This window comes from Epargyreus clarus, unplaced genomic scaffold, assembly GCF_041222505.1.
Source record: "Epargyreus clarus isolate Ecla_fem2 unplaced genomic scaffold, WU_Ecla_fem_2.2 ptg000026l, whole genome shotgun sequence".
Taxonomy (NCBI): domain Eukaryota; kingdom Metazoa; phylum Arthropoda; class Insecta; order Lepidoptera; family Hesperiidae; genus Epargyreus; species Epargyreus clarus.
The window spans coordinates 9,028,162-9,041,608 of NW_027332233.1; the positions used below are offsets into that span (position 1 = coordinate 9,028,162).

The 13,447-nt window shown below is 33.1% G+C and overlaps 2 protein-coding genes across 3 annotated transcripts; one reads left to right on the forward strand and one right to left on the reverse strand.

The window, feature by feature from the left end:
* Positions 1-1,382: 1,382 nt before the first annotated feature.
* On the forward strand, positions 1,383-5,467 carry LOC140753341 (dehydrogenase/reductase SDR family protein 7-like). The gene is made up of 5 exons (XM_073087883.1): positions 1,383-1,747; positions 1,847-1,990; positions 3,824-4,043; positions 4,234-4,479; positions 4,656-5,467. The coding sequence occupies exons 1-5, from the start codon at positions 1,607-1,609 to the stop codon at positions 4,844-4,846; spliced, it is 942 nt and encodes a 313-aa protein (XP_072943984.1). The 5' UTR covers positions 1,383-1,606; the 3' UTR covers positions 4,847-5,467.
* Positions 5,468-6,377: 910 nt separating this feature from the next.
* On the reverse strand, positions 6,378-7,535 carry Pmi (Transmembrane protein Pmi). 2 transcript variants are annotated; one of them, XM_073087885.1, is made up of 3 exons: positions 7,447-7,535; positions 7,060-7,280; positions 6,378-6,980 (listed from the first exon to the last, which is right to left on the reverse strand). In XM_073087885.1, exons 1-3 carry the CDS (start codon positions 7,467-7,469, stop codon positions 6,700-6,702), a joined length of 525 nt encoding a protein of 174 aa, XP_072943986.1. In that variant the 5' UTR covers positions 7,470-7,535; the 3' UTR covers positions 6,378-6,699. The 2 variants fall into 2 exon arrangements, with proteins under 2 accessions (XP_072943986.1, XP_072943985.1); XM_073087884.1 differs by lacking the exon at positions 7,447-7,535 and having other exon boundaries at positions 7,060-7,440.
* Between the last annotated feature and the right edge of the window lie 5,912 nt (positions 7,536-13,447).

Below are 13,447 nucleotides of genomic sequence, written 5' to 3' on the forward strand. Positions count from 1 at the left end.
TAGTTCATATAGCCCCCCCCCTGGTGTAAACTGACTGATATAGACACTGACAATAACACCAATGTCACCAATTGTCGTATTGACACTAATGACACCAGGCAAGGCATGTCGTTGCCAACGAAACATCAAAAATAGATTGTTCAATTTATTATCCTTATCCTTACTTCCTCACTAATATTATAAATCCGAAAGTAACTCTGTCTGTCTGTCTGGTTGTCTCTTCTTCTCGCCTAAACCACTAAACCGATTTAAATGAAATTTTATGTACAAAGATAGTCTGAGACCCGAGAAAGGACATAGGATAGTTTTTATCCTGGAAATCTCACGGGAACTAGGGATGGCGATGTAAGATCGATTAATCGGAGAATCGATCTTTTGGATATTAGTAATGATTGAATCGTAAACTATGTATTTGATCAAGTGATGATCTTTAGCAAAGTTGTTGCCCATGCTCACGAAGGTTCCAAAGTTCGTACGACCAATTTTCGCCAGATGGCGCCACTCTCATTCCAATGAAGTTACGAATTTTCAGTTTTCGGTAAACGCGGGCGAAGCCGCGGGCAAAAACTAGTCATTTCTAAACGATATCTTAAAAATTGTTTTTTTTTTTTATGATAATTAATTGATACAACTTATGTATTGTAAAAAAGTGTTTTTTTTCTTCTATTTATAAATCAGGATAAAAGTTGGCGTATCATTATTACGCTGCGAATGTGTATCTATTTATTCCATTTATTTTTATTATATAGGAGAAGTCATAGACTTAGAATTTTCTCGGACATCCTATATCTATGAGAGTAGTAGACGAGGATGCAGTCCACCTGATGATAAATGTCTACTGCCACCCATGGACATCTGTAATCAACCCCAGATAGGATTAGATATTCCTACCGGAGGTCGGCCACAGATGCACCGCTACCACTGAGGCGCAAGAACGCCGCGAAAACTATGTGTCGTTTACCACACACTTCAAACCAGATTATACCAACGTTTAATACTGCTGTTATTAGGCAGAAATAGGTAAGGTGCCGCCGGAATTGAACCACAGAGGGTTCTACCACCTTCAAATTTTAAAGATCAATTTCAAATTGAATAGGCGTTGAATGATTGAGAAACGTGATATGTGTATGTATATTAATCTTTGTTAACAAAAAACATGACATGCTATTGAACCAAATTGCTTACATAATCGATTTTATTAAAATAACTATGACTATGAAATATCGATTACTTTCACATCCCTATAATTGACAATGACATTAAAATTTTGAGTTATCTCTATTGAATCGACAATCGACGTTGTGATTAAATTGTTTCTTTATTTCATGTATAATTATAATACGATAATAAATAATAAACAATTTTGTCACGAACGAAATTTGTCACGATTATAATAAATTTTAAAAGCTATAAAGTTTCAGTAGTTCAAAGGAGACTAATTATTCAGCACCAATATTTTTAATCGGAATATTCTCCGCAATACCAAGCGCACATATAATCGCACGCGCCGCAATTAACAGTGCACAGTGCAGTTTCCTTTCTTTATAGTCTGATTGTTGACCTTGGTTCTAGAACGTATTGCGCCCACTATAAGACTAGAATCACAATGAAGTCGTACGTAAGCTTTGATACACTCGCTTGGTATTCCAAGTATCTCGGACTGCCTTTATCTATTATTGGCCTAGCAATGGTTAAGATATTTGACTGTTTAGGATCAAATAAAAGAAGATCTGCCTTGCAAGGAAAGGTAATTTTGTTTTTCTCATTTTTTAAACCATAGTATTAATACATATTATAGTAAATAGTTGGAATTATAATAAATAGCTATTTGATTTCTGTATTTCAGATTGTTGTCATAACTGGTGCAAGTTCAGGCATTGGGGAAGCATTGGCACATGTGTTCCATGAATATGGGAGTAAAGTTGTGTTGGCATCTCGCAGGAAGTCTGAACTAGATAGGGTTAAGGATGATTTAATGTCAAAGAAACTGGTGAGTGGTAATTGTATTCAACAATTTGTCTTTAATTTTTTTATTTTCATAAGTTTAATGAATTAAAGCAATAATAGTCTAATGGTGAAATCACAGCCTCTCCATTGTTAGGTCTGACCTTCGAATCTCAGGCACATAGTGTTGTGTTGTATGTGAGGTGTGCCTCTGAACTTACAAAGTAATGTGCATATTAAAAATAATTTATTAATTGCTTTGATGGTAGAAGAAAATAGGGAAAGTTGCATACTTTTTCGAGAAATAGTAGTCTTCACATACCTTAGAAAAAAAATAACAAAGGTATCTAAAGTTGTATAATAAATTAAAAATTATTATCTGTGCTTTAATGGTGAAGAAAAATCATTGTGAAAAAACCTACATGACTGAGAGGACTAAATCTTTTAATACTGAGAGGAGACCCATGGCCAACAGTGAGACAGTAATGGGTTGAAAATAATCATAATAATAATTATAAAGTTCACATGTTCGGAACATGTCACTGTGGCCCCCAATATATGTATATAACATTAGGGGTTCTATCTGAATTTGATTACATACATGTTACCATTCATAAGGACTAAAAAGGTCACCTTAAGTAACCTTAAGCCATGTTAGTCAACTTAAGTTTGTATTGTGATGCATATTTTATTTACCATACAGTTATGGTCTGGTAACTATGGATCAATAATAAAGATATAATATTTATTATACATAAATAGCACACAAAATTAATATGAGCCACATTAGTCACGCGATGTTATTTCAACATTCTCTAGAAGCTTCTGTATTATTTGCATAATGTTTATTGTGTAAACTCCCATTTGCTGCATATTTGTTTGCCTCTATCTACATCTTAGTTAATATTAGCCTTCACATTATACTTAAAAATAATAGGCAAATGGTATAATAAATTAAGGTATTATGTCTAGTGAACAGGCAGCAATATTCTTGCAAAGATTTCTTCGTGTTTTTAACATAAACAGCAAGGATAGTGACTAGTAAAACCTCCCCTAATAGAACACCTTTCCCCAGGAGGGTGTGTGAGGTCTGTTTCATGGATCTGTACAAAATTACTACAACAATTGAGTTACAAATTCTGCCATCACTATGATGCCAATATTTTTAACTGTGTTTTTCATATTTATAAGGCTAATAGTTCTAAAACCAGTTACAAGAAGGTCAACAAGTTAGCCTTTAATATATGTTATAACATAAATATTGATTGCAAAAAAATTCTTAAATTATTTTTCCTTGGATCACATGATTTGATTGAAAACACTGTTCGTTGCACATGAATAAGTGGTATTCAAAACTACTTTTTGTATTGATGATGATGAGTGCAAAAAATTCTAAATAAACATGATCTTAAGAATATGGCATGGAAAAATGTAATCTATTGATGAGGCATTTTAATTTGTGCCTTAGAGATAATAAATAGAAATATAAAATTATAGGGTTCCTGTTCTATAAATAGTATTTTGCAGATACCTATGAGTGATCATAATATTTTGAAGGTTGTAAAACCTTTTATGATGTGACTCTAGAGGCAAAGTTGCCTCTGTTCTGCCTAAAAGCAGTATTACATTCTGCTGTATTCCGGAGAATAAAGTGATACTTATAAGTGACATTCCTCAAGAAATGTAGAATGTTGGTGACCTGTTGGTGACCTCAGGCATGACTTTAATTCTATCTGGGTTTGATTACAGATGTCCAATGGGTGCAGTTGCCACTTATCACCATATGGACTGCATGCTTATTTGTCACCTCATTGTTATCTAAAAAGAAATTGGTGGATTGCATGTCTTGTGTGAAAAAGTTGTGATAAATTTTTTTCAGCCCACCCCCACTGAAGAACCTGTTGTAATTGAGTTGGATTTGGCAGATTTAGACCATTTGGATGCATTTATACAAAAAGTCTACAATATCTGTGGTCATATTGACATTTTAATAAACAATGGTGGAGTGTCCCATCGAGGTGCCATACTGCATACAAAAATGGACGTTTTCAAACAGATCATGTGCATAAACTATTTTGGTGCAGTTGGGTTGACTACAGGTAAGAGCTCTTTGTTAAAAATATTTGTTTAAAATGTATAAAAGTACAATTAATTTTCACATGTCTTTAGAAATACTTGATTGTAGTGAAATATTAAATATTGTATCGAGTAGTTATTAATCTGATTATTATTAAAATGTGGTAATATTTTAAGTATATATAAAGTTATATCAAAATTTGTATGTTTCAGCTGTTCTACCAAAAATGGTCGAGAGGAAGAGTGGTCATATTGTATTTATCAGTTCAGTTCAAGGATTGATTGCTATCCCTGATCGCGCAGCATATGCAGCATCAAAACATGCAATGCAGGCATTTGGAGATTCATTATATTCTGAAATGCACCAACATAACGTCAGTGTTACTGTTGTCAGTCCAGGATTTGTGAAAACTGCAGTTTCTTTAAATGCTCTTACTGGAAGTGGTGATGCCCATGGTGGTGAGCATTCATTTTTAATTTTTTTTTTCATATCATTACTACAATATACATAAATAATAATTTAATCAATCTAAATTGGAATACCTACTAATTGTGTGCTATCAAGTAACTAACTTCATAAACAAAATATTTCCTTTCAAAAATAATTAGCAATAACATTTTTCTCACTTTTGCAGTTATGGACAAAAATACCGCAGCTGGATTCTCATCAGAATATGTTGCTATGAAAATATTAGATGGAGTTGTGAAGAAGGAGAAGGATATAATTATCAGCCAATTTCTCCCCAATTTGGCAATATTTTTCAGGCATTTTTCACCATCATTGTATTTCTGGTTTATGGCAAGAAGAGCAACTAAAACTGCATAAGTTTGATATTATGAAGTTACACCAGCGAGAAATATTTGCATTTACAATTTTTTTTATTATGTTTTATAATTTTGATTTTTATTGTTATTTGCTTTTTTATTTTATTATTTAATAGCTATAAGGAGTTTGAAAGTAGTTTTTATGTTATGTGTATACTAACAACTTTTTCTTGGAGGAAAATTCCTTGGTTGACTGATATTATGCAATATGATAATTTTATAATGTGAAAGGCCATACTAACCCATTGTTAAATTAAAATGACATTATTACAGAGCAATGGAAATATGGCTTTATTCTGAATCAAAATTCCTAAGATAGAGAAATAAAGAAATTTATGTACCTGTCATTATTGAGCGAGTTACTCTGGCGATTTTTCTAACATGCGACTATTTAACATCTGTTATTCATAATCCATTTGTCTGATGTTTTGGCTACACCGACATCGAAATTTATCAATTTCTATCTACTAGAATTTTCATATTTGATGTTTGGTAGGCAAGGCATACATTAATTATTAATATCGATAATTAATCTGATATTAGAATATTAATAGGTTAACTGTTAAATATCAATCAAATTGCAAAAAGTATAGTGTGTAATTAAATATAACTAAGAGTAATATTTGGTTTGTGTCTTTTGAACTTGTTATCCACCTTTAGTCCACAGTTTTTTTTAAATAGTTACCACCACATGTATTTGACCTCTATTGACAACTGGCACAACTACATCATATTAAAATTTCAGCATTAGTAACATTTTGCAAAACTTATATAGCACACAAGTGCTTGAGAGATTGTTATGTTAAACAGGCTGGTAATTATTTTTATGCAGTCAAAACATAATTGCAATCAATAAAAATAAATCCTAGATATGTAAAATAATTTCACAGATGAAATTTTTACATAAATATATTATGTCGCCTTATAAGTCAATTTCTTATGCCAGCATGATAATGTAGATTGTAGTGGAGAGGTATGTTAAAAATATAAGCCTGTATTTTGGTGAGGACATGATTCACATTGATTTTATATGCACGAGGATAAAAAAATTAGTTTTGTGTGCCTGACGCACGTGTACAATACTATGAACTCATGGGACTATGTAGTTACTAAATTTAGGTCTGTTTTAGCTGACACCCTTAGGTGTACAGAATTACTTTCTCAAACCATACCCCAGTAAATTGACACTAACTGCTAAAATCGTAATTTTGTAATGTCCAATTACAAAATAGTTGTTGCATAAATATATTTAATCATACGGTTCCCAGTAATATGAAAAAATAATCCTACTATTAAACTTCATTTGATTCCAGTTCTACTTTCATTTAAATGTCAAATCACTCGTACATATGTACATAAAATAGGAACAAATGTGTTAATTATAGATTTCTCATAGTTCAAAGAAACCTATTTATGAGGAGATATTATATTGTTTTAATTTTTATTTATATCAAATGTTACTTTTTCAAGCTTTTCCCAATGTTTGTTTAGTTACTAGATTTTAATAAAAAATAAGATCAATAAAAATCATGTTTCTATTAGACTATTTATTATTGCATAGCAACAATGACTGGTTTTTAATTTTTGGTCACTGTTGATATTGTCATTTCCGTGGAACCGTTGGCTTTCCCTTTTGACTAACTAAAAGCTTTATATTACAAAGAAACATTTTGTACAAGGTTTTTTATCTACACCTAGTTTTCATAATACATTTTATATATTAATAATATTAATTTTTACACTGTATTCTACAACAAATTACTTAAAATATGATTAGAAAATAACACAAATCCATAAGCATAGCTGTCTACCCTTTCCAATAAAATAAGTATGTCACTCTACAATATTATTACACTATTTAAATGTGCTGTACAATCTCCACAAGCAGATAGCAGCTGCAGCTATGGACACAGTGTTATGTAAGATGATTTTTCTTCTATTATCGGTGTGTACAAGTACTACTGGCGAAGCAGAAGTCAGGTCACTGAGTACTGGCAGTGTATTTAGGTGCCGACGGTCTTTTTCTTCTTGATACTTGCAACAAGGGTCCCACTGCCATGACAATGTATAGCATCCAGCACAAAGTACTGAAACGATTCCGAATGGCGTGCAGGCGAGTGAACTCCATGTCAAACCTGAAAAATTACAAAAAACCCATTAAGAACTTAAATATTTCATCACTTGGTTAATTAAAAACTTGATGTAACAACGCACCTGAGACAATGCTGCAGAGTCCACTATAAACAGAGACTTTATGTAAGAGGTTTCCTACGTATATCCATCTGGCTGTTTCCTCTCCGAGAGGCTCTGGTTCAATGACAATAACACTCACACCGGCCTCCAGTGCTCTTTCCAATTCCATTTCAAATTTAATGTGGGCATTTTCACTGTCGTACACCTCTCGTATAATAGCGACACTGGACGGTTTTAGTTCGCTGTAAAATAAAGATATGAAATCATTTAAAAGTATGAATGATAGTTTCATCTACTAAAACAGATTTGAACTCATTGATTTATATAGACTACAGTGGTAATAATATCAATTTACAGCAAATGTTTTTAATAATTTGCAAAAAATACTACTTTTCATTATTTACAAACCTGTCACTTTCATCACCCGCCATGTTAACTATAGACAATTTCTTTTACAATGATTTATCTTGTATTCTACTGAGAGCAAAGATAATTTTATATAGAGTTATGATTATAATAATCGAAATGGGATTAAATATCAATAAATTAATAATGTTAAAGCAGATATTATATATTGTAAATTTCTTAGGTAAATGGGGTATAAAAATTACAAAAAAAAAATAAAAGTTATCAAGAGTTTGCCGATAAGAGTTTTGTGACAAATATTACTCTAAATTTTTTGAAGTCCGATCAGGACATCCCGCTTAAATATTCTAAAAGTATTTAAAAGGTACACGAATATTACAAATCGTCTGTATAATATTTGGATATAATTATTAATTTAATTTTAATATTACATGTAGAAAAATCATAATTATAATGAGTACTGTTATTTTTCGAATAATATTTATAAGAAATCTGTGCCAGATAATACTAACTTTTAAATAAATAAAATTTGTAATTCCTTTTGAAATACGTAAAAACTATTTATTGATGCAATTGAAAAAATGCTCATGATAATAAATTACTATTTCAGAAAACCGCTACACGGTATAGACCTCGTAAAACTGCTAGTCTGCTGAATATAGAAATCAATCGCGTCGCCATAGCATATTATACAATATACGACTACATACGACTACATCTGCTTGGAACAACTTCAGAGCGGACTAGTAGTTTGGCGATAACTATACCCACACAGAAAATATTTGTCGGAGTAGGTATATAGCTTCTGTGGCATTGTCTATGGCTTGACAGAACAACGTTAGTGTTGTAATACTTGTAATTCATCGGAAAATTCCTATGGCCGGGGAATTTTTACGATCCTTCCATGCTATTCCATATAGGTATTATTTTGAAACTTATAAATAAATAAACAAACGATTTGTATTATTTTTAAACAAGTATTTGTGTTCTATGTGAAAACTGGCGATAATTGAAATTTTACGAGGAGAATTACCTTTAATCAACGTTACGCAAAAGTACTCGTACTTCTGAGTACCTGTCTAATAGTATACTATTTACACAAGAACTTTATTTGAGACTAATTTCATTGTTATTTGTTAGTGTTAAAACTTTTCGCGGCTCTGGAAGTACCACCAACATATCTATTTCTGCAATATTAAGAGTGTTATTAGCGTTGGTGTGATCTGGCAAAATAGATACACCTTTATGAGGCATTCCAACTTTTGTAGAACCTACTTTAATTCTATCTGTAGCTGTATCTGTATCTATTAGGCTAAAATCAATTCAAATATAATAAAAATAAAGATATTAAACTTGTAAGGGCGCATAATAATAAAACGAGCATACCGCCCGGCTAATGCTATAGGTATAACTTATACAACTTGAAGGTATGAGTTTTAAGGTTGTTAACAGATAAATTACTCTCCTTGAGATTAACGTAGTCCGGTCTAGAAGGAGCCAAGTCAAGTAGTTTCTAATTAACTTAAATTTATAGAGAGAGTGATTTTTAATTTTCACCTTAATAGACAGCACGAACCCATACTTCGGCACTGTTCTTGATTTGTAAAGTAAGTACATGTATAATTTATTTAGATGGCGGCAATGATTATTTTTGCTCCGAGAAGTTAAATAGTAAGAGCAAGACCTGAAATTATTAGTCTATCTATCAAACCACACCCTTCAAAACAGGAACGTAGTAGCTCTACACTGCTTTTATAGGACGGAAATAGGCTTATTTCCAATCAGCGCCCCTAGCGCATTGTGTCAGAATTTGGAAATTGTATGGGCCAATACGTAAACAAATACCAAAACAGTCATGTTTGTCAAAACGTAAAAACTCATGGTAAGGGTACAGAACGTAATAGCTCTACACTGCTTTTATAGGACGGAAATAGGTTTAGCGGTGATGCCGCCAGATAGAATTACAAAAAGTGTCACCGCCGACAAAGTAAGTTTTGTAGGACATAATATGTTAAGCTTATTTAATTCAAAACTTTTTCCTCCACTCATATCTCGCCCACAAGCTCCGTCGCCCGTTCTAAAATCCGTTTGCCGGATTAGGCAAAGGTGAATGTTGCAAAGTGAATTGCAAAGTAATTAAAGATATAAAAACGAAAATTAGTTTAATAATTTTTTTCATTATTACAAAGGGAATAGAGTTCTATTTAGTTAATTTTTTCGTGTCGCTTATGTGGTTTGCAAGTTTCCTCTCGTCGTGTTTAGTGCTAAAGCTGAGATACTTATAAGGCGCGTGTGGGTGCAAGGCTGACCTTATAGTTGCTACCCACAGGCTTTGCTAACATTTATATGATTTCCCGACAACCCACGTTTAAAGTCATTATCACCATAACCGCTCAAAAATTTCAAAGTAGGCGCCTACAGCTTTGGTACTTATAAAAGTCAAAGGTTAAGATACTGCCAAGACCATTATTACAATGACAATTTCGTACCAGCCTCATCATTAGTAAATTATCTTGTTTCTGTTTAATATATTTACAAAGATTTAACAAGAAGTCATATCAGTTTATTAACTGAATCATTTCGTTTTTGAAATTGATTGCAAATGTTCATTTCTTCTCAAACCAATTTAGTAGACATTATTTATGGAATTGAAATAGCAGGTGATGCAGTCGGGCGCATCTAACTGCTGTTCGCTTCACACTGCTGTTCAATAAGTACTAAATAGCAAAAGCGCAATGTTACCTAATAACAGCAGTTTTAGGAGCTGCTGTGTTCCGGTTTGAAGGGTGTGGTAAGGGAGACAGACTTTTCCGAGGCGTTCCAGCTTAGTCCTCAGGTAGGAATATCTTATCTTATCTGGGGTTGATATCAGATGTCCATGGGTGGCAGTAGACACTTACCATCAGGTGGACTGCATGCTCGTCTGCTACTCTTACATTATAAAAAAAAATGATTGTCATGTCCTAATGTGCTTGAGACATTTACTACTAATAGATGATTATTTTTTTTACAGCATATTGAGATTTTTAGTTTGGTGCTTTTTAATCGGATAGGGTCTATAATTAATTTACTTATATAGCATTTTTTAATTGAAAATTTTAGGAATTTTTCGTCTGATTCGAACTTAGATGATCATAACGTGAACGAACACTTAAATAAAGGTACCTACAAAAGATAGGTAGACCGTATTGTATAAAAATATCTATTTCATGATACTATCAGACTAAAACCATATGAGTACATACTTATTGAATTACTCAAAAGCTTACAAATGAAATAAAGTATTTACACAAACTGTCAGGCTGTGTTCCAAATTCCAATTAAAACGTTTGTAGTTTTCGCATCTGTGATAACAAAGATTCAACTTAACGGAAAGTCTTTCGTTCCAATTGCGTGCAATCTACATACATATTAATATTTTGTGCTATGCCTGCAAGAGAATGGTACGGCTATGTCGTAAGTAACACATTTATTGATAATTTAAATATTTTCTCTTCACTTCCTTATTAATGTAGGCTAAAACAACAGCTGTGAAATGAGGCATACATTTGTTTTGTGTTAATATAAAGATATGACTGTATGCAGATATAATTTTGTACAATAGAGTATTTAAAATGATTTTTTTAACAGAAAACATTTATAATAAAATAATGGGTGTATATACGAGTATCTTAATATTAATTGATTTCAGAGAACGAATTTAATTACTTTAATATATTTTGGCGACCGAGTATTTAGAATTACATAAATCTGTGTACTTAATTGTATTTTTCACATATTTTTTTTTATTCAGGATTTATTCCTTGCCTAGAAATGGCCGGACAAGATTAGATACACGTAAGAGTGACATGGAATGTTATCTAATAATATTTATTGAATGAATAGAATGGTGCGTCTCAAAGCTGGTGGTTTATTGCCTTAACGCGGTACGAATCCCATTGTGGATGGTAGGATCGAGCGGGCGCGGGTATTGAACCCGGGCGTCCGCGGGAGAGCCCGCCGTGTCCGCGGCCGTTCACGTCGCGGCGGCTCCGTGCGCACCGCCGCACGACATTGAATCCACGACGATCCTCCAGGCGGTTTAATGCTTTATTAACAATACAACAATGCTCGTTAAAACCATACCGCAATCCATATCCTTGTGCACCTTATTACACCGAAGGGAAATATTCTAAGTTTATGTTAATAAGTATGATAAAAGGTTGCTTTTGAATGGAAAAGTGCCAATTAGGGCAATGTTGATATTGAGTGGATATCGACGCATATGCAGAAAATATCAATCTACGCATACGACGTAGATTGATATTTTCTAAAATATCAATCTACACTAATATTATAAAGAGGAAACTTTGTTTGTTTGTTTGGTTGTAATGAATAGGCTCAAAAACTGCTGGACCGATTTTAAAAATTCTTTTACCACTCGAAAGCTACATTATCTACGAGTAACATAGGCTATATTTTATACGAAATATATTTGATAAATAGATTTTGTTTGCCGGGTCAGCTAGTATCAAATATGGCAAGAGTTGTTATTGCGCTTTGAAAGTGAGGTGTGATATAAGTACTCGTACATAGCCTTCTTTGAGAATGTATCAGGCTAATTGTGTAAAACTTTTTCTGTTATACTTATCTATCGTTGTAAATAGATACTTAAATATTATTATTAATACCTACAAATTAAGATATACAATCTTTATAAGAAATTAACACAGTTTCATTTAGTATGATAAACTGAAAATTAAGTACAACGCATGTACTTAATTTTACTTTACATTGTTACCTTTGTTGTACCTACGTACATTTGCGCAGTACTAATGGTGTACCGCCCAGTAGCGGGATAGAAATAAAGTGCCTTTTCTCCACTGAGGTGGGTCTTTCCGGGGACGGTACTTCTAATCAATTCCCAGGGTCCGCGTAATGTAATGTTATTATAATAGTGGTTGTGTGTACGCTATTCAACGGACGCAATCACACTTAGCGCCATTAGCATGCATACACCACCGATTGGTGGAGTCAGTCAAGTTAAACTCAGTCATTTTTCATTTTATTTTAAATTTTCTACAAAATCGATCTACAATATCGATCTTATATATCATTCTACCATGTAAATTATCTTTAACCAACTTGATATAACAGGAAAATATTAGGTTGGGTAATATGTTCGTAGCGTTTTTATATTTCTTTTATTTTACAACGATTTGTTTGCTGTTTGGCAAAAGGTAAGTATTCATTCGATAGAACTCTTTCTGCTCTACAAAACTATGTTAATTGTATTTTTGGGTTATTTAATTTTTTATTAGTTTTGAGGCTTTGAAATGGACTACCCAGGAAGCAAAAAATAACATTTTCGACACATGCGTTTTCTTTGCTTTTAATCGAAGTCAAAAAGCTGCCGAAGCAGCCCGACAAATTTGCGAGGTGTATGGAAAAGGCGTCATAGGACTCTTTAGGACGGAAATTATTTGCAAAGTTAAAAAATGGCGACTTTAGTGTCGATGACACGCACCGCAGCGGAGGGTCTTCTGAATTCGATGAAGAAAGTCTCAAATCACTGTTGAAAAAGAGCGGTAGCCAAACCAGTCGTGAATTGGCGGAAAAAATGAACTGTGATCATAAAACGATTCCCAATCATCTTCATTTAATGGAATTTACCGCGTGTGTGAGGCTATTCGACTGAACATACCTGATAGACATGGTCAAACCATACTCCTCTACGACAACACCAGGCCCTAAGTCGTCAAAACCGCACTCCAAGAGCTCCAATGGGAGGTTTTTCAGCATCCGCCGTATTCTCCGGACCTTTAAACGACCGATTACCATCTTTTCCGCTGCCTGTCAAACCATATGAAGGGCGTTACTTGTGATAACAAAGAGGTACTTAAAAACGGGTTCAACAACTTCTTTGATAATAGATCAGGCGATTTTTGGCTGAACGGCATCAACAAATTGGTCGAGAGGTGGGAAGAGGTTGTAAACAGCAACGGCGAATACTTTATTGATTAACTTATTGATATAATTTATGTTTTTTGCTTAAATAAAAGTC